The 21,279-nt window shown below is 42.8% G+C and overlaps 2 protein-coding genes across 11 annotated transcripts in view; one reads left to right on the top strand and one right to left on the bottom strand.

The window, feature by feature from the left end:
• The first annotated feature begins 13,320 nt into the window (after positions 1–13,320).
• On the top strand, positions 13,321–13,949 carry LOC131691877 (uncharacterized). The gene is made up of 3 exons (XM_058978564.1): positions 13,321–13,546; positions 13,617–13,754; positions 13,814–13,949. Exons 1-3 carry the CDS (start codon positions 13,418–13,420, stop codon positions 13,892–13,894), a joined length of 348 nt encoding a protein of 115 aa, XP_058834547.1. The 5' UTR covers positions 13,321–13,417; the 3' UTR covers positions 13,895–13,949.
• A 13-nt stretch (positions 13,950–13,962) lies between these two features.
• Positions 13,963–21,279, bottom strand: part of LOC131691876 (uncharacterized) — a 129,750-nt gene continuing 122,433 nt past the window's right edge. For 8 of the 10 annotated variants that reach the window (XM_058978554.1, XM_058978553.1, XM_058978560.1 and 5 more), the window contains 5 exons: positions 15,855–16,568; positions 15,613–15,792; positions 15,091–15,105; positions 14,527–14,777; positions 13,963–14,461 (listed from right to left, as the gene is read on the bottom strand). In XM_058978554.1, coding sequence (XP_058834537.1) covers positions 14,332–14,461; positions 14,527–14,777; positions 15,091–15,105; positions 15,613–15,792; positions 15,855–16,568 — 1,290 coding nt within the window. In that variant the 3' untranslated portion in view covers positions 13,963–14,331. The remainder of the gene's footprint in view (positions 14,462–14,526; positions 14,778–15,090; positions 15,106–15,612; positions 15,793–15,854; positions 16,569–21,279) is intronic. The other 2 variants (XM_058978558.1, XM_058978557.1) reach the window with 2 other exon arrangements.

Raw genomic sequence — 21,279 nt, 5'->3', positions numbered from 1 at the left:
CGAAGAGTGAAAATCAGTCAAAACGGCAACACGCCCTTTATGATGATTTCTACACTAGAATTTTGGCAACCGCTTCTATAGGCAGCACTTTAAATGACTCCTATTATATTTTGAAAACAAACCGTATGTCGATCGATGGATTTGTTTATCAAACGATGTGCATTTCGAAACAAAGAGATGAAATAATTCTAAAGCTTATTTTTACTCATACATATACTCTAGAATGCACCTTACAATCACGATTGAACTAAATTCTGATGAAAATTCAAATTTCTTTTTTGATAGAAGTACAATACTTATCTCCTCCAACTCAGGCATGAGTAATGTTTATTTACATTGCACGATTGGTCTGCTCAATAAGGTATTTTTGGCTTCACACTATTCGTCTCTTTCCCTATTCTCTTTGATATTTTCTATTGGATGAACGTTTGACAGCGCTGCCTCGTTCGACGAACGTCTTTTGTTGGACGTTTTGTGGGGTATGACACCCTATGTTCATTGAATCGTGTGAAATATAGGGCTCATGTCGGACGCTTTTGTAATATTAATGTGGTTTTCGTTTGAAGCGAAACTGAGTCAGTTCCTAACCCCAACTGCTGTCAAAATGTATGAACTGACAGCAGTTGGGGTTAGAACCTGACTCAGTTTCAGGTTCAAGCGAAATCGCCATAAGTAGGACGATGGTTACCCGGTCTAACCCATTCGGAAACCGGTTCAGCATCCTGAATGGATTCAGTTAGTTTCGGAATCGGTTGATGCATTTGAGCTAGAACCCACTTAGCACTCCGAATCGATTTCCGAATGGGTTTGACTTTGTAATTATACCACAGAGAACAGACGTCCATCTTCAGCATTCAACTTGTGTAAAATCTCTAACGGTTTCGAAGGTAGTTGGGATATCCAAACCAGGAGGGCTACTGTCGTCATGTTTTTTGTGGCTGCGTTCGACTGAATTGACAGCGATTATTCCTCTACCCAGTAAAACTAGCCCGGAACTGGTTCGGACTTCCAGTATGAATTCCAGCTCAAATGCATGAACCGATAGTCTGAATCGCTTGTTTTCTTTGAGCAAGATTCCATACTGAATCCATTCAGGATTTCGAACCGGTTCCGGAATGGATTTGACGGATAGTTGGGATAAGTTGCTTTGGCGGCGCTAGTGTTTATCGTATATTAATTCAAATGTTTACACACGTTTTTTAAATATTTTTGTTCGATCATGGATGTCTGTTCTCTGTGATTATACCGTACACTGAGAAAAACCATTGATTTTTTGTGTTTATTTTAAGTATTCGCCAATTTATTAGCAATTGGGTCATTAAGCTATATATAGTTTTCCGTTCCATTCGATAAATTTTGGGTCCAATATTCATAACATAATATTAAACATAATATAAAATTTCGTTGCAATACGTAAAAACGATTTTTTTGTTTTTTAAAATATATCTTATGTAAACATAGACAACCATACATAGGAAAACTGCGGTTGTTTACATCTGGCCTATCAAGATAACACCCAAAATGAAAAAAAAACTATATGCATTGGATTGGGGTAACTGTTTCAGCGTGAAAAAATCACTTTTTTGTGAATTTTTTTAGAACTTTGCGTGAAGAAAATTTATTAAAACTTTTGTACATTATAGCACCGACTAACCGACCTGCCACATGGAACAAAAAATGCGTCAGATGTTAATTGTTTAAATTAAAATACGTTGTTACACTAGCGGCATTTGTATAATGGTTCGCGTAATAGTCTTCGTCGATATAACAACAGAACACAAAATCCAAAGTGCATCGACGTTGCACCAGGTATGCTAGAATGAACAAGCTATCTTTTGTTCATTTTAAAGATCGTTTTCCAGCTTTTTATTACCTTTTGTATGTACTATTTCTCAAAATTGTCCGTTTAAAGAACAAAAAGTAACAGACAACATGCATTTTCAATTAATTCTGAATACTATTTTGATGCATATTACTACTACATACGCAGTTGAGCACCTTCTGTAATATCAATATACTTATCGAGAAACTTGCCCTTATTAAAACATGGCGAAGCGATCTAACGCATTTTGACAGTAGCGTTCAAAACAATCGTTATTTTGTATGGGACACATTTCGAATTTTTTTCATTCAAGGCGGTTTTAACTCGTAAAAAGGCGGAATTTTTCGTGAAAAATAATTATTTTTATTTAAAATGAGTAAAACAACCCCCTTAATTGAAAATTTATCTCAAAAACTCAATGTAGGTGTTAGGTATTTTTAACTTAGAATGTGTATGTAAAATTTGAAATAAATCGGTTAAGTAGTTTTTGAATGGCAGGTTTTTTCAGAGACGTTCTACAAAAAGCTTCATCACCGAGTCGCTTGTGGATATTTTTGCTTGAAAAATTACAGGATGATGTTGAAATAATACATCACAACACACAAAAGTTTTGGTCAATTCGCTTTACCAAAGTTCTAAAAAAATTCGCAAGTGATTTTTTTCTTGCTGAAACCTTTACTTCCCCTTAATGCATCATCAGAGCAAGAAATTTCTTTTACTGAAACGATGATCGCCGTCGGTCTACACCAAATAAATGTTTTGCTAAATGTTAATAGGCGCCTCCTCGACCTAGCGTTTGTGAATGATCCTAGCATCGAGCTAATTGACCCACTATCATCTATTTAAAAAATTGACAATCACCACAAACCTTTTATTTAAAAATCGACACACGCTTTGAAACGATTCACCCAAAAGAGATTATAACTACTAGAGGAGCATAGCGCTAGTGTCTCATTGTCTTCACGGACTGAAACATGGGGTCTTTTTTTTACAATGGAGAAGACCTTTACGTCCTAGCCCAGTACACGTGCTATTGGTAGGGTCCAAGCTACCGCACGGGGTGCACTGGGGGCGTGTCGGGCTCGAATGGTGACGCTACCATTAATACCGACTAAACTCCATTGGGCTCCGCCATCGTTCCTCCCAGGAACTACCTCTCGGTATTACTTCTGGGGGGATGGCTGTACTTAATGTACTCATTCACTCTCACTCACGCGTTCATATGTCCTGTATGAGGCTTACTTGGGTGCTCTCTTTGTCGCACCTTGATTCACTCTCAAACACTCCACATGAGGCTGACTTTTGTGCTCACCTTTTTCGTTCCTTGCGAGGCTGACTTGTGAGCTCACCTTACTCATTCCTTGTTAGGCTTACTTTTGTGCTCGCCCCACCCATACCATGTGAGACTGACTTGGATGCTTACCCTTTCACTCCTCTGCCACGCCATGAGGCATCGATAGCTAAGTCCCAACATACTACGCTACGACCCTCCCGTCTTGGCATGAGGCAGTCCACTTATACGCCTATACACTCACTCTTCTGTCTTGCTTCGGGGTGGCTGGGTTTACCCCTTACGCGGTTGCCATTCGCCGCGCCAAACCTGCCTCGGCATGAACAGACCATTCACTCCCTTTTTTGCGCTTGGCCTTTTTCGCTCCAACTAACCAATCACTAGTTAGTCGTGCCCATCGTCTGTTGCTCGGTTCGCCAGATTACCTGTAACCTACAGGCAATCTGGGTGGTAGCAGCCGAGACTGCGTTCCACTTCTCCACCGATTGACACATCCGCTGAATAAGGGTATCAGGGCTTGTGTCCCAGCCACAGACGTCAAGCATTGCTCTTCTTTCGACGTCGAAACGAGGACATACGAACAGTATGTGTTCGGCAGTTTCGTCTATACCTGGGCAGTCCGGGAAGGCTGAGATCTCCGCGTGCCCGAACCTGTGGAGGTACTGTCGGAAACAGCCATGGCCTGACAGGAATTGTGTCAGGTGGAAGTGAACTTCCCCATGGGGTCTTCCTACCCAGCTCAATATGCTAGGTATCAGCCGGTGGGACCACCTACCTTTAGAGGAATTGTCCCACTCACGCTGCCATCTGGCGACCGAGGTCACCCTGGTGCGCTCGCGGGCTCCTCTATTTCCACGTAGCTCGAAGCACTCCTCATCTTCCCGAATGACCAGCCCGACTGGCATCATGCTCGCTATCACGCAGAATGCATAGTGTGATACCGTGCGGTAGGCAGATATCACTCTGAGGCACATCACGCGGTAGGTGCTCTCCAGTTTTTGTAGGTAACTGTTTACCCTTGACCATGACGGGCCGCCGTACCTGAGGATAGATACGGCAACGCCTGCCAGTAACCTACGTCTACTGGCGCACACCTTTGAGCTGTTGGACATCATCCTCGATAGAGCCGCAACAGCAGTCGACGCTCTCTTGCATGTATAGTCGACATGGCTGCCGAAGGTCAGCTTGTCGTCTATAATGACTCCGAGAGACTTCAGACTTCGCTGTGAAGTGATCGCGACTTCTCCCACATGGATAACTGCATGTTGTGCCGACTTGCGGTTGTTGACGATAACTACCTCCGTCTTATGATGAGCGAGCTCCAGGCCTCTCTCGCTCATCCATTCCTCCACTATGCTGATCGCGTGTTCTGCGGTTAGTTCTACCTCAGGGATTGACTCCCCGTAGACCTCCAAGGTAACGTCGTCGACAAAGCCGACGATCTTGACCCCAGGAGGGAACTTCAGTCTCAGAACCCCGTCATACATGAGGTTCCATAGCACCGGGGCTAGGATCGGCGGTAATCGGAACCCTTTTCTGACCGGCATCGGTCTCGTATAGTAGTACGCGGTTCTGGAAGTAACTTTCCAGGATCCGGTACAGACCCACCGGTAGGCTAAGCCGGTGTAACGAGAGTGCGATGGCATCCCAGCTTGCGCTGTTGAATGCGTTCTTCACGTCAAGTGTCACTAACGCACAGTATCGAATGCCTCGCCTTTTTCGTTGGATCGCTATCTCGGCAGCATTTATCACTGAGTTGAGAGCGTCAACTGTGGACTTACCCTTCCGAAAGCCAAACTGGTTGCTTGACAGGCCGTCCGTACCTTCCGCGTACGGGGTTAGCCTGTTGAGGATAATCCTCTCAAGCAGTTTGCCAGTCGTGTCGATCAGACAGATTGGTCTGTACGCAGATGGGTCACCTGGCGGCTTCCCGGGCTTCGGCAACAGCACCAATTTCTGCCTTTTCCATCTATCGGGGAAACGGCACTCGTCAAGGCACCTCTGAATAGCTAGCCTGAACATGTTCGGGTTCGCTATGATCGCTGCCTTAAGAGCGCTGTTTGGAACTCCATCCGGCCCTGGAGCTTTGTTCATTGCTAGGGATTTAGCCACTGCGAGTAGTTCTTCATTCGTCATCGGAGCCACCGTTTCGGCCGTGCCCGCACTGTCTCGTAGTGCAGGTGGCCAGGGGCTTGTGGCTCGAGACGGGAAGAGTACTTCGATAATCCGGAGACCGTTCTGGGGGTGAAGAGCCCCCTTTGGTCTTGGCCATCACTATCCTGTAGGCGTCACCCCATGGATTCGCGTTGGCACTCTCCCACAGGTTGTCGAAACACGCTCCTTTGCTGCTTTTAATAGCCTTGTTAAGGGCCAATTTCGCAGCTCGAATCACTTCACGGTGGATCTCTCTTGCATCCTCGGTGCGAGCTCTTTGCATCCTACGTCTAGCTCTGAGGCAGGCTAACCGTAGAGCTGCAATCTCGGCACTCCACCAGTATACCGGGCATCTTCCGTTTCTTGGCAGTGTTTTTCTCGGCATAGTGGCGTCGCACGCGCGTGCTAGAACAACTACCAGCGCATCCCCGCTTAGACTGTCGGTGTTGGCCTCCACACACTAACCCAGCCCAAACTTGTTCAGTAATTTCTTTTGACGACTTGCTCAGTAAAGTGATATTTTTAACTAGTTGTCAGCAAATTGTTTAAAAATTTGCGGAATAGTTTTAATTTTTTGGCGATTTTCAGTACTTTTTCGAATAATTTACTGAAACTCGCAATATTTTTCACTGAATTTATCAGCTCTTCTGTTATAAACATTATCCAGTAAAATACTGACTGATTGTTCGGCAAAATTGTACCAACGTTACCGAACCTCATCAAAAACTTACAAAACAGGTACAGCAAATCATCTGTCAAGTCGCCATTTTCAGAGGAAACTGCTGACTGATCAGTGTTTTTTGACGTTTGGATAGAACGGATTGCGGAGAGTTCGGTACCAAATTATTTTACTGAATTGATTACCGAACGGTTTGCTGTTCAAAACCCCAGCAAATTTTTGCTGTACCCAGTAATTTAAATTAAGTGTGCAGTCCCAGGGCCGCGGTGAAAGCTTCGCTGTCGAAGTGATTGGACTTCCACCCGCGTACCTGACAGAGATCTCCCGCCCTCGGATGCTGCACACCATAGTTGATCCTAAAGCGGATTGCTAAATGATCGCTATGGGTGTAGCCTTCGTCTACCCTCCATTCCATGCCTGGAGCCGAACTCGGGCTGGCTAATGTTACGTCAATCCACGCCTCCACCCCGTTTCTATGGAATGTACTAGCGGAGCCATTATTAGCTAGCACAGTATCGAGTTTCGCAAGCGCCTCCATTAGCGCTTGACCCCTGCTATTTGTACAGCGGCTGCCCCACTCCACTGCCCAAGCGTTAAAGTCTCCCGCTATGACTACCGGTTTCCGGCCCACTAGGTCCGACGAGAGCCTGTCGATCATCTGGTTGAACTGTTCTATTGGCCACCTTGGTGGAGCGTAGCAGCTGCAATAGAACACACCATTGATCTTGGCAATCGCAACACCCTCGGCGGAGGAACCGGGAACCGTCCCGTTGCACAGTGGCCGGAGGCTGGCCAAAACCTCAAATATTTATTTTTGAAATATTGATATTTTATATTTTTCCTAAATTTCTCATGTGTTGAATGATGTATATTCGAAATTTTATGATCATTGGATAAGAACACGATTTTTAACGTACCAAAGTCCGGATTTTTTTTAATGATTTTCATTTCCGAAACCATCATTGTTTCGTTGTGTAGAGGAACTAAAGAACTTGGTTAGTGAGTAAAATACATTTGGTACATTTGCTTGGAACTATGACTTTTTAGTTTAAATATGTTTAAGGTGGTCAGATCAAAAATACTTTGTTCACTAATGTATTCTGTACAAATTTCGGAATCATTTCGGAACGGTCACATAGTATACATTCTATGTGAAATTACCTCTACTTTTCGAATATCATGGTCTCGTTCTGCGCCTAGGTGCACAAAAAGGTTTAAGGAGATTTTGAAGCTTTGTTGCTGATATGGAGACACATGGTGTTTTGTGTAAAATAATTAGACAATCTACAGTAAACCAACACGTTCAACAATGGTTTTTAAGTAGTGTTCTTCATTTTTTATGATGTTGTTGACATTGGTGAACAGTAACGGAAAATCTATCATGAAAACGGGATCATAGTTATAAGAAAGGTTCAATGACACTGTATGGAAAAATGCATTTAATATTTTACGACTTTTGACATCAAAAATGAGCTCAGCACCTCAAAATTAGCTTAACTTGTGATTTTCAGCCAAATTAGGTAACATTTGAGGTTTTGTCCGACTTTTGTTGGAAGAGCCGCCACTGTGCGTTGTACAGATTGCCACCATTCCAGACCCGTCCGATACCCAATTGCCGTTGCCAGCAGGGATGCTGTACGGGTCTGATAAGAGGGCGACATCTGTCCTCGACTCCGAGACCGACTGCCACAGCAGCTGTTGGGCTGCTGCACAATGGTTAAGATTTAGCTGTGTAACGTTCACGGCTTCTTCTTATTTACCTCACCGAAGGGACACGAAGGTCCGCCCATAGCATGTTTATGGGCTTGCTTCTTAGCGGTGCAGATAAGGCACTTGCACTCGCCTTAGTGCAACCCCGCTCCTTATGCCCCTCCTCGCCGCAGCGACGACATAGTTTGCTCCTGTCTATGCCCTTGCACTCGTAGGCTTTGTGGCCGGACTCAAGGCACCGATAGCACCTATCCACTGAAGGCGGCTGGGGTATGCTAATTGGGCATACCGACCAGCTGAATTTCAGCTTACTTTTCTCGGTTACCTTTTTGGCATCCGCCTTCAGTAGCCTGAGGTAGGCTACTTGGGTGCCGGAGGGTCCCTCTCTAAAACGCACGAAGGCCCGCTCGATTGTCACGTCGCATTGCTCCTTAACGGCTGCGACGACATCTTCTGCGGTCGTGAACTGGGTCCATGCTTGCACTGGAGAGTCATTTCTGCCCCTAGCGACCTGACTTGGGCGCCTTCACCAAGGACCTCTTGGGCCAAGGCCTTCTACACCGCACTAGATTGTGCGCCTCGCTTTAGCACCACAAGCATTTCTCCCGTGTTGGTGCGTCTCACGCTACGCACATCTTGCCCAAGGGCCGAGAGGCTTTCGGCCGCCTTCATCGACTTTAGGACGTCGGCGTGTTTGTCCTTGTCGGTTTTTAACGACAAGGTCTCACCTCTGTCCTTGGCCTTCTTCGCGGGCCGCGGTACCTCCGGTGTCGGTGCCGGCTTCTTCTTGGTGACCAGCGTCCAGGGGTTTATGCCCCCCTGCCCCGGTCGCGCCGGGTTGCTGGTACCTGAAACATGGGGTCTCGCTCTAGCATATTGTATCCCATTACTTTGACATGTGTGTACCCGGGGAATATGTGTCAAACTAATGAACCTAGTATATGTAAGAGCGAGATGATAAATTATCAGTGTTAGCAGCGGCATGCGACTTCTAGTAGTTATAATCTCTTTTATTCACCCACTTGACGATATCCGAACTGAATTCGATTTTGATTGCTGCGACTTTGCCATGCTAAATAGTGATCTACACGCAACCGTAAAATAACCTACAGAATAAGTTTTTTTTAACTTAAATTCAGGTACTTTTGAGCTGTGCGTCGCTTTTGCACTTATTAGTGATGGAGTAGGATGAGTACCTCGTTAAAATACCTTGCGAAAAGGGGAATATCAGAGAAGATTTTTTTTTAACTACCTGTAGTATTACGTACCTTGTGTGCCTGCATTATACTCTTTTTCATACGCTGTAAGAAACGACTACTAATAAACACGATTCACTGGAGAATGGTCGCGTTGTTTTTTCTGCTGCCGGTTGAAAGCCTTTGTTGTCCGTAATTTTAACTCCGGTTTTGTATACCTGCTGGTCGTCGCGTCCTTCAGGTTATGGGCCCAGTATCCCGGGAGTGCGGAAAATAAGTGTTTTCGGTAGAAGGCTGGTTTACCGGGAAGTTTCGTTCTTTTTGGCTTTCCGAAGAAATAATAGCGGCGTGGTTGTAAAAACACAAAATGGCCGACGGCTGGAAAGCATCGTTTGCGAAGCTCAGCAATGGAAATTATGCCTCCTGGAAGTTCCGCATGCGGTCTTTGCTAGAACGCGAGGATTTGTGGGACACAATCGAGAAGCCGAAACCGGAGGAGGTTGATGATGTTTATGAGCTGTGGAAGAAAAGTGACGTGAAGGCGCGAGCGACGATCGCGCTATTTGTCGAAGACAGTCAACTCCGCTTCGTGAAAAAGTGTGAAACGGCTCATCAAATGTGGGAAAATTTGAGAGTCTATCATGAAAAGGCTACCATCGGGAATCAGGCAATGTTGTTGCAGCAGTTGTGCTCGAAGAATTTGCGCGAAGGTGGTGATGTGGAGAAGCATCTCGAAGAAGTTGAGTGTTTGTATGAACGCCTCGATAACGCGGGAGTGGAACTCAGTGAACTTTTGCGCATAATCATGATGTTGCGTAGTCTCCCATCGTCGTACAACAGCTTTGTTACATCGTTGGAGAATCGGCCGCAGGAAGATCTTACGATGGATCTAGTAGTAGCTCGATTGCGTGACGAGTACCAAAAGCGAGCAAGTCACATTGGACCTGTTGATAATAGTGAGAAAGCGCTGAGGGTATCGGATAAAGGAAAAAATGACAAAAAGTGTTTCTATTGTTCGAAACCGGGTCATTTTAAGAGAAACTGCCGTAAGTTTCTTGCGGAAAAGGGTGGTGAAAATGCAAATGAAAATCAAAAACCATCGGGGTCGAACCAGGCTGTTAAGCAAAAAGTGAAACAAGCCCAAGCAGAAGGGAACGATGGCCAACGATCGAAGCAGGTAGTATCGGATGATGTAATCTGTGGTGCCGTATGCTTTTTTGCCGGCGATGTTATTACGAGAGCGTGGACGATCGACAGTGGCTGTACGTGCCATATGACGAATGACCACGCATTTTTCACTGAATTCAAACGTGGAGTCATCGTGGACGTTACACTTGCAGACGGAACGAAAACTAAATCGATCGGAGCAGGAAGCGGTGTAGTTATGGGCATGAATGCCAATGGTGAACGCGTTGCAATTACTCTTGACAATGTGTTATTGGTACCTACAGAATAAGTTTTTTTTAACTTAAATTTAGGTACTTTTGAGCTGTGCGTCGCTTTTGCACTTATTAGTGTTGTCAAAAACAAAACGAGAGAATCGACTCAGTCGAGGTCTTCCGTACAGTAAGGTACTTTTAAGTTGTTTGGGGTATACTCAAAATTAGGTAAATTCAACTTAAATTTAAGAAAGTTAAACTCAAGGCTGAGTTATTTTTTGCCGTAGTTAAATGGAAACTACCTTTAACACGGTTTACCTAATTTTACCTTCCTGCACGATACCACGAGATTGGGTCAAAAGTACTGAATTTTAGGTAGTTTTTCGGTGGCGTGTACCTCCGTTGAGGAGTTTGATCGCAGGAGGCGATGGTAACGGTTGAAATTTTTTGTTTGATTTATTTTTCTAGTGCCAAAATAATTGTGTATGCAATTCGTCAAAAGGGCGAAAGTGTTTTTTGTGAACAAACATGTTTCGCTCATTAGTCTGCTGCAGAGTAGAATTTCATGAAAAATATGCGTTAATGTAAATGTTTACCCTTCGTAGAAGTAATTTCAATTGTTCTCCGCTTTAAAATTATAGTAAATTAAGAGAAACCATCAAAATAAAAGTTTGTTTACAAATCTCATTCGCCCTTTTGCAAATTTAATATGGAATTGTCGGTCAGGAATTTCAGTTTCAGTAGAGGTTTCAATGTGACAGACACATTTCGAAGCAGATAACCAATCTAATTTTGCTCCGTGACCATTGACAATAGTTTCGGGTGCCTAAATTATAGTATTTTTAACGATTTAGTTGAGCAGGCAGGGTGGCGTTACGCCTTCCGAAGAGCTAAGTAATTGTGCATTGTTTTGAAGTGGGTGCATGTGATGAAAAATATATCTTCGAAATACGAGTGAGACAAAAATGCAGATTGATGGTAAAAGGATGACAACACCAATATGGAGTTCATAAATGACGGGTCGGTTGCATTTGAACACCTGGTGACTGGAAATCAGAAGCAGAAAACTGACCACGTTAACAGATCGGGTTGATAAGATAAGTACTTATTTTATCCCTTTTGTAATTTCGATATCGATACTAACCAGTTATTTTTGTTATTGTTTGATGCGTAAGTTTTATTCTCCTTCAAGCACGCGATTCATTCTAAAACATCGCAAATTGTTTATTCTTGATATTATTTCTCGATCATTTCGCACTTTACTTAGTTTTTCTTCACATTATGCCCGATAGTACCGGTTAGCGATTATATCAGATTAGTCACAGTTTTAGCAATACTCCCACGGCCGGCTGTTTGGAGTCCAAATTGCTGTAGTTTAGGAAAAAGTAAATCACTCTCGATGGCCGGCTACCCAGAGTTTAAACACAAGAAAAACATAACTAAATATCTTTTTGCTCTGAGTATTCGTATACTCGGAAACGAACCATCCCACCGCATAAAAATATATCCATTTCGTGGTCGCATTACCTGCTTGTGGCGAATCCTAGACCTATACCTGTCCCTCAATCCAACTCCATAATACCTATGGAAGCGTCGCTGAGTAGGTGGCCTTCCTAAGTAGGTATTACATCAACATTTCCTACCCTATCCTAAGTATCGGTGAAGATGGTCGTGCCCAGCAATGACGATTCTCATGCTTTGAGTTGACTAAACTCAAAAGAGATAAAGCTCATTTCCGATCATTTATCTCACAAGCAAGATGAGTTAAACAACCTATAGACAACATGATTATCGTTAGTATGCAATCTACGAATAGCACCGTGCTTCGCAACGCAACGCAATAGTGATCTACTCTCCGTTGGTTGGGTTGGCCTATTTAATGAATCTACAACAGACGCAGCAATGACCATTTTCTACGATAAGTTGCTTGAAATCTTAAACTTGATAGTCCCCCGCCATAGTTGCCATAGAAATTTCGCCGCAGGTCTCCGGAAAACAGAGAATTTGCACTCAATTGATGCGTACTATAACGAATGCCTTAGAACCACGTATCAGTCGTACATCAATCGCGTGCAAACGAGCTTTAAACATAATCCGTCTCGTTTGTTTGTTTGTTTAATGGGGCTTTAACCTCCTGGTCATTCGCCCGGGTAAGATAGTATATACAATTCATTTTTAGATACTATTATGAAGAATTAAATTTCATTGTTTAACAATTGAATCCTGATTCGAGATCTCGCCTTTGAATGGTGGTTTTCGTTTTGAGTGGGCCGTGGTGGTCCATCCCAGCACCCGGTCCGGGCCAGATTCGAAATCACCAATTTCTTCTTGTTCCTGCACATCGAACCACCTATGGATACAATCAGCCGTTCAGCTCCTGCATTAAGAAACTTAGAATAAGAAATTGTCTGTGTGGCCCTTGACGCCAAAGTCGAATGAATAAATAAATAAATTAATAAAACTTCACTCGGACATTTCCCAGCGGAAAGGTACCGCAAGCCATTTAATTCTGGTTTCCGTGAGGCTTACTCCGACTGAGAGTTCCCTGTCAGCGGAATTTCTCTCGATGCCGATGCCCGTTTAGTGAGTCAACTAGCTCTTAGCTGTGTCACGTCACGATATACTCAGATAGTCACCGGTGGTGAATCCTCTCTACTCCGACTGTGAATTCCCCGGCGGTGGATTTCTCCCGATATATATATATGCTCGTTTTTGTTCGGACTCGATGTAGTCCCCGGCGGTGGACCTTGCGTACTCAACGAGCCAACCGGTCGGTGCCGAGATCTATCGACAATTTTTATTATAAGGAACTAATAAAATATTCAAAGAAGATAAATTTTGAAAAAGGAACTTTGAGAATTATATTTAAAATAATAGACATTTTTTTAACAGATTTTTCCAATTCATAAAATATTCCCTGCTTTTACATTACCGAGAACAATTCTCTAATGCTTTCAAATCATTTTATTCGACTATTTGAACAAAAATCGAGAATTTTAATAAAATTAGAAAACACACCGTACTGGACAAGTTGTACCGTATATCGATTGGTCGCGCAGGCGCAGTTAATGCTGTCAATAAAAACTATTTATCTAAACATACATATTTATTCCATGTCACCTTTTAAAACAAAGTGCATGTGCAGTTTGAATTCCCATGCATAGTATTTTATTACTGTAACTGAAAATGTTAGTAGACTATAACCTAGAACGATGGCTAATGGTAATGCTAGTTCTGCTGCCGCGTGCTTTCTCCGATACTGGTAAAGTGGTGTTCCAATTTCCCGAATATGACTACAAGGAAACAAGCAAAAATGTAAGTTATTAATTTGTTAGTGGCCCCACTTAGAATCTGATATCGCCAGTTCCGTTTTTTAACCTTGCAGGAAATGGCCTTCCGGGAGTACGAATCTGCTTGTGACCAGAGCGCTCGCTGCTCAATCCATGACGGTATTCAGAAGACGCGTTGCATACGGGAGTGCGTGTCACCTTCGTGCTATCAGGAAATTTACAAATTTGATGAGGTATGGTGAGAATGGTGATATTAAACTTTTTAAATGTATTGTTCGATAAATTATTTCAGCTGGAGGAAGGAGAGATTGACGTGCGGCTCAATTCGTTTCGGGCATGTTTTATGCTACGTCTAAATAGAAATCGTGGATAGGATTTTGTTTTCAATTCTAGACCAAATAATAATGGAAGGTGTTCGGATCTCAGTGAATAGTCATCAGCTCAGTTTTCGTAAATAGATTTACTTTGCAAAAGTTTACTTTCCTTTAGAATAATTAGAACATAAGCACAAAATATATTTCCTTTTTCGTTTTTTTTCAAACGATTAAATACAATCCAATATATGTTCAATTTCCTTTTTTTTCAAAAGTGAATTACTGTAATGCTTGTAGTTTGTAGTTGCCTATTGACTATTTATCGAATGATCTGGTTTAAGGCAACTTCCTTCACTCTAAATTAGTTCATTATTAATTTAATCAATAAATAACTTTCAGCCAAAATCCCTTACGTTTTAAATTTTGGTATCATTTTGAATAGAAATTATAATGGCACTGCTGGAAAATCTCGACTTTACAAATCGCGGACTGTTAACTATTTGTTCTTAAGATTTTCAAAAAACTGTATACTGCTACGAAGATGGCCGGGCTCAAACACGGGACTACTGGGTCTTTCAGGACTGGAGTGTCCACCGTGCACCTTGAGGTCATCGGTGATGTTAGTCCTGAAACAAGTTCGGTTGTGTGTTAGTTTAAATTTTTCTCACTTAAATTCGTATCAAATGCTTACTTCAAATCGTCTCTGATTTGCTTGGAAAGACTACGCGCCGTAATACTGTGCCCTGGAGCCATCGGGATGAACGTTTGCTGGTTGTACGCTTCCAGATTCAGTCGACGAATTTCGCGAATCTCATCCGCTGCACTGATACTGCTGGTGCTTTTGTACATCCGTAGATTTTTATCCTGTATCAGCGGCATGCCGGTTCGTTCGGCTGACTGGGGCTCTTCGTTTATCATATCCGTTGACTGACGGATGAAATCCTGTATCGAAAAATAGTTGTGTTAGCTTACGTGATGAATCTTTCACAGAGGAATCGTAAAACATGTAACAAGCAGCGATGAAATGATTTGTAATATGTACCTGCTCATATCAAGAGTTTAGTAACAACTCGGTAACAAACATGTAGAAGTTTAATCTATAGTGGAACAGTAAGTGCGGCGTTTGTTTTTTGAAAAATTTATTAAGTGAGAGTTGATAATACTGTTAGTTGATAAGTGTTTGAGATGAGTGAGGCAATTATTTACTGATTTGCACACATATAGCGTTACTACGAATTTAAAGCAAATAATTTACCTTCCGAAGCTTGATCTACAGTACGAGTGTTTTATTTTTTTCACAGAAAGTCGCAGTTATAGTATTGATGGCGTGAAAAAAATGAATATGTAATTATCAAACTTAGAATTTATATACGAAAAAAGCAAGAAGCATGCTCATATGTACTTATGCGGTTTAAAATCTGATTTTTAACCTAATTAAATTAAGAATAGGATAGATGACCATAATTCGCTTTACTTATTGGGTTTAATGTAAAGTTACTAAAGATATAGCGTTTTGTCGGTTAATCCCGCGCTTTGGCTCCAAAACGCTTTCCTCAAAACGGCATGTACCTATTGCGTTGCCTTGCGTAGACGATTTTGGGCGGATCGCACGCTGTTGTTGTAATTGTTTGATCCTTCATAATTCTGAATATTCAACAGCAAACTTATTTTTGTGTTAATGTCATCTATCCAAATATTGAACTGATTTTTTTGCGCAGCGTTATGAATAAATATGTACAGCTTCACTTAGCTATCAATAACCGATTTCGTAACATACCCTTGGTTTCAGGACCGGTTTCGGAACAGCTTCGCTTCCAGAATTAACGTAACACTTGGCTAGTTCCTTCACCGATGGTAATACTTCCATCACTTCCTTCTCAATGATGAACTCGTGGATTGGTACACTACGACTAGCAGGGAAATCGAGATGCAGTGAAGAGTGGTACTGGTGGGTGTGCTGAAAAAAAATCAAGAATTCGGTTACGATCGAGAATGTCGTACAGTAAAAAAAAAACTCACCTGATGAGGCAGATCACGAATTTCACTGGACGACTGAGACAATAATGCGGAGTTTGTGAGACTACTACTGTTAGATAGGAAAGCTTTCTTCGGTGAGAAAAATCTTATGGTTTCGGGCGACAGCTGCTTCATTCGAACGTATCGAGGCCTTATTAGGTTACTCCGATCAATAGTAGGACTAGAGCAACGGTCGTCTTCTGTTGGAGCGAAACTATTTGTTTGAGGCATTATCTCAAGAATTTCTTCGGAAACTACTTCGCTGCCGTACTGTTTGTTCGCTTCGTCAAGGGCGTTACTGGATGATGTTATCACGTCCCCGTGAATCAGTTTCGTTTCTCCTGTTCCGATTTCATAGATTCGAGTCACATCAGAGTCTTCGCTGTACGTCAGACTTTCATCAGGTCGCGAATTAATGCTCATTTCGGAGGACGAATCAACGGATTGCGGTACGATCGGTTCATCTGTCGGAGCCAAAAACATTTCACGCGCCACTGAGGTAGCTTTCTTTGGAATGGAATCGTCTGTAGTAATCTTAGCGGGCCTGCCGCTGCAAAATATGTCTTCGGATTGTGGGGCAGGTGTCAGATTTCTGTAGGTGCTGGAATATTCAACTGGGCTTTCTTCGGATTGGAATTCTCCACCGGTGACGGGACTAGATGGCGGAGTAAGCCGTTCGCTCAACGGTTGATCCTGTTTTTGGGATAAAAGAAGAGACTGGCAGGATGCCGAAATGTTCCCGAAAATGTGACGGGATGAATGCGTGGTGTTAGTAAGTTGATATTAGTAGTTATACTGTATATTTTTGGGTACAAATAGATGCCGATGAATATGGTGTTATTTTGGTACTATTAGCGCAGCGAACAGGCATCCATGTTTGAACAAGTAAGTTTATAATACTTGTGCAAATATACGTTGAAACACTGGCGCCGCCATGCCAACATATCCCAACTATATATCTATAACTATGACGATTTGAATTCCATGTGATCAGCTATAAATTTTATTATATTCAGTAGCGCACTTGGAGGTGGTATCTCAATTAGCTTTGAATAATTTTTAATTTTTAACGCGCGATATGGACGTCTGTTCACTGTTCCATTAAGTAGGGAAGAAGTTGGTAATATATTTTTTTAATATTATGCGTAGTATTTTACATATAACATATATGTTTTTTCGATAATATATTGCCCTTGTTCTTATACGAATAGCACAATGAAGAAAAATTTGTATGAAGTTTTAATCAGAATTCGATTTGAAGTAAACCATTAGATACTTGGAAAGAAAAAATAAATTTTCAACCATTGAAGCCAATTTTTATTTAATAATCAAACCCATTTTGGTAGTAAACGGTGGGTTCGATGCACGAACATGTGCACAGACGGAAACCTTCCATAGCAACCTTTATTTTTTTTTTCAAAAAATGTGCATCGATGAAAAGCGTAACGAAGTTTGACAGTTTACGTTCGATCCATTCATAGATTCCACGTGATTTTTCTCCCTCAGAGCCTTCTATGATATTTTCCATTCTGAACTATTCGAAACGAGGCACATACAACAACATATTATCAACAGGTTGAGGCTCCAAGCTCTAGAGGGACATCTGAAACATATTGTTACGAGACATTATAGAGTTTGACCTAATTGGTATAAAATTATTCTCTTATGTTAACTCAAAAGTACTATGCATCGATTGCGATGTTGGCATAGCATCGTTACTCGATCGTCAAAACGGTGAAATAATGTACTGCTAACTACTATCTTATGCGTGAGTTTATGTCATTTGAACTTAGGCCGGCGTGGACTGAGTGCTATCAACCTTTTTTTTGAGCGGGTACCAACGCCATAGCGGCACTAGGTACAGCGATTCCGAATCGAAGAAACGACTGGTTGGATGACGAATGTAAGCAGTTAACAGAGGAGAAGAATGCAGCAGGGGCGAGGATGCTGCAGCACGGAACGAGACAGAATGTGGAGCGATAAAACAAGCACGGAACAGGCAAACATCGGTCCTCAGGAGAAAAACGCGCCAACAGGAGGAACGAGACCGCGAAGCGATGAAACAACTGTATCGCGTGAACGACACACGGAAGTTCTACGAGAAGCTGAACAGTTCGCGCAAAGGCTACGATCCGCAAGCCGATATGTGCAGTAGGGTGGGGCATTGTTATATGGAAAAATGTAATCATAGCCACATCAACCGAGCACAGCACTTTTTTGGTTCCTTTTGGGGTCCCAAACAACTGTGCAAAATTTGGGATCGATTGGTGTTGACCCGGCGTAGCGCATTGCGATTGAAATTTGTATGGAGATTAGTATGGGAAAACCTACATTTTTGCATTTTTAATTCTACAGACTACAATTCTTCCTGTAGTGTGCCAACAAATAGATAGAAGTATAGTCCAGGATATGCTGAACAACTTTACCGAAGGATGTATGGTGTTAGAATGTCTCTAAGCCAAGTTATAGCTGTTCAAAGTTCGATACATCGAATTAAATGCCAAAAATCATTTTTTATTGCCAACACTGCCGGTGTACCAATGGTGTTTCATATAGCATTCCGAAATAACATTATATATGTTAGTTTTACCACATTGATATGTTTGGATGAATTATTCAAAAGCCTTAGCTAAATTTCATGAGCGTAGGTAGTTGAGCAATGGGGCGTAGTGAGAGGGGGGGGGGGACTTTAATATGTAGAAATTCGAACTGATATGTTGTTGAGTTGGAATGTTCAGATGAATTATTTCAAAACAATTACACAATGTCCTACGCATAATAGTAACAATGAAATAAAACATACTGTATCCCTTTGCTTTGACTTTTATCAATAGAAGTTACGTTACAGACTGAATCAATTGATATCGAGTTGATATGTCAGAGGATTGCATTGATTATGTTTCAGTTTAATAGGCACTATGATTGATGGGATGCTCATTTCGATGCTGTTCGATCACCTGAAGCAAAAATTATTGCAGGGATCTGGTGGATTTCATGTTGAAATCCAGAAATTAGCTTCACGCCTCGTGATCGAACAGCATAGAAATTATCAAATCATAATGCGTATTAAACCGAAATATAATCCTCTGACATATCAAATCGACATCAGTTTATTCAGTCTGCAACGTAACATCTATTGATAAAAGTCAAGGCAAAGGGATACAGTATGTTTTATTTCATCGTTACTATTATGCGTAGGACATTGTGTAATTGTTTTGAAATAATTCATCTGAACTTTCCAACTCGACAACATTTCAGTTCGAATTTCTACATATTAAAGCCTCCCCCCCATCCCCCTCACTACGCCCCATTGCTCAACTACCTACGCTCATGAAATTTAGCTAAGGCTTTTGAATAATTCATCCAAACATATCAATGTGATAAAACTAAAATATATAATGTTATTTCGGAATGCTATATGAAACACCATTGGTACACCGGCAGTGTTGGCAATAAAAATGATTTTTGGCATTTAATTCGATGTATCGAACTTTGAACAGCTATAACATGGCTTAGAGACATTCTAACACCATACATCCTTCGGCAAAGTTTTTCAGTATATCCTGGACTACACTTCTATCTATTTGTTTGCATACTGAAGGATGAATAGTAGTCTGTAGAATTAAAAATGCAAAAATGTAGGTTTTCCCATACTAATCTCCATACAAATTTCAAACGCAATGCGCTACGCCGGGTCAACACCAATCGACCCCAAATTTTGCACAGTTGTTTGGGACCCCAAAAGGAACCAAAAAAGTGCTGTGCTGAAAAAATGATCATTTTGCCCCACCCTAATGTGCAGGGACTTAGACGGCTACCTTCTTACGAACGAGTGTGAGGTGATTGACAGGTGGACGCAGTGCTATGACGAGCACCTCAACGGTGTAGCAGCAGAGGACGAAGGCGATATGGCAACGGATCTTGGAGCACGCGCAGAAGACGATTGGCTGCCGGCTCCTGATCTCAAAGAAGTCAAGGAGATCGGTCGGCTGAAAACAACAAAGCTGCCGGTGTAGATCACCTACCCAGCGAGCTATTAAAATACGGTGGTGAAACACTTGCTAGAGCGCTGCGCTGGGTAATCTTCCGGAGGAGTGGATGGAGGGTGTCGTTTGCCCAATCTACAAAAAGGGGGACAAGTTGGATTGCTGCAACGCCCGCGCGATAACACTACTTAGCACCGCCTACAAGGTCCTCTCTCAAATTATTTGCCGCCGATTGTCACCATTTTCAAGGGAGTTCGTGGGGCACTGCCAAGCGGGATTCATGGGTTCCCGCACCACCACGGACCAAATATTCGCGATTCGGTAGGCTCTGCAGAAGTGCCGCGAATGCAACGTGCCCCCACATTATTTGTTCATCGATTTAAAATCGGCGGATGACACAATCGATCGCGATCGGCTATGGCAGATAATGCACAAGTACGGTTTTTCGGATAAGCTAACACGATTAGTCAAAGCGACGATGGATCGGGTGATGTGCGTTGTTCGAGTATCAGGGACACTCTCGAGTCCCTTTGAATCTCGAAGAGGGTTACGGCAAGGTGATGATCTATCGTGCCTGCTGTTCAACGTTGCGTTAGAAGGTGTAATAAGGAGAGCGGGGATAGACACGATCTTCAGGAAGTCCGTCCAGCTTCTTGGCTTCACCGACGACATTGACATAATGGCACGGAACTTTGAGGCGATGTCGGAAGCGATCAGACTGAAGGCTGTTGTACGTTCACGTGTAGCAGGATTGCACTTGCCATCAACGTTTCGAAGACGAAATACATGAGAGGAAGAGGTTCTAGAGACGACAATGTGAACCTCCCATTCCGAGTTCGGATTAACGGTGATGAAATCGAGATGGTCGACGAATTCGTGTATTTGGGCTCACTGGTAACCGCCGACAATGATACCAGCAGAGATATTCAGAGACGGATCTTGGCGGGACATCGTGCTCGTGAAGGACCAACGCTCCCTTGGAGTTTTCGAACGAAAGGTGTTGCGTACCATCTATGGGGGCGTGCAGATGGAAGACGGAACGTGGCGTAGGCGAATGAACCATGAGTTGCATCAGCTGCTGGAAGAATCATCCATCGCGCATACCGCAAAAATAGGACGTGTGTGGTGGACTGGACACGTCGTAAGAATGTGAGACGACGACCTGGTGAAGATGGTTCTTGTGGCGACCCTACAGGAACAAGAAGACTTATTGTCTTGTGACAACGAGCACGGTGGATCGACCAGATAGAGGACGACCTGCGGACCCTTCGAAGACTGCAAGGCTGGCGATAAGCACCAATGGACCGAGTGGAGTGGAGACGGTTTCTGCATACAGCAAGAGACAGCCTGAACGGTAAGGTAAGTACCAATGGTTATGGGCGTAACCTACTGTTAAATTTCTGACTAAACACAAGGTGTGACGCGACCCGTGTCAAGGGATG

This window comes from Topomyia yanbarensis, chromosome 3, assembly GCF_030247195.1.
Source record: "Topomyia yanbarensis strain Yona2022 chromosome 3, ASM3024719v1, whole genome shotgun sequence".
NCBI classification, from domain to species: Eukaryota; Metazoa; Arthropoda; class Insecta; order Diptera; family Culicidae; genus Topomyia; species Topomyia yanbarensis.
Note: the sequence above shows the minus strand (reverse complement) of the source record. Positions and strands in the feature narration are given on the sequence as shown.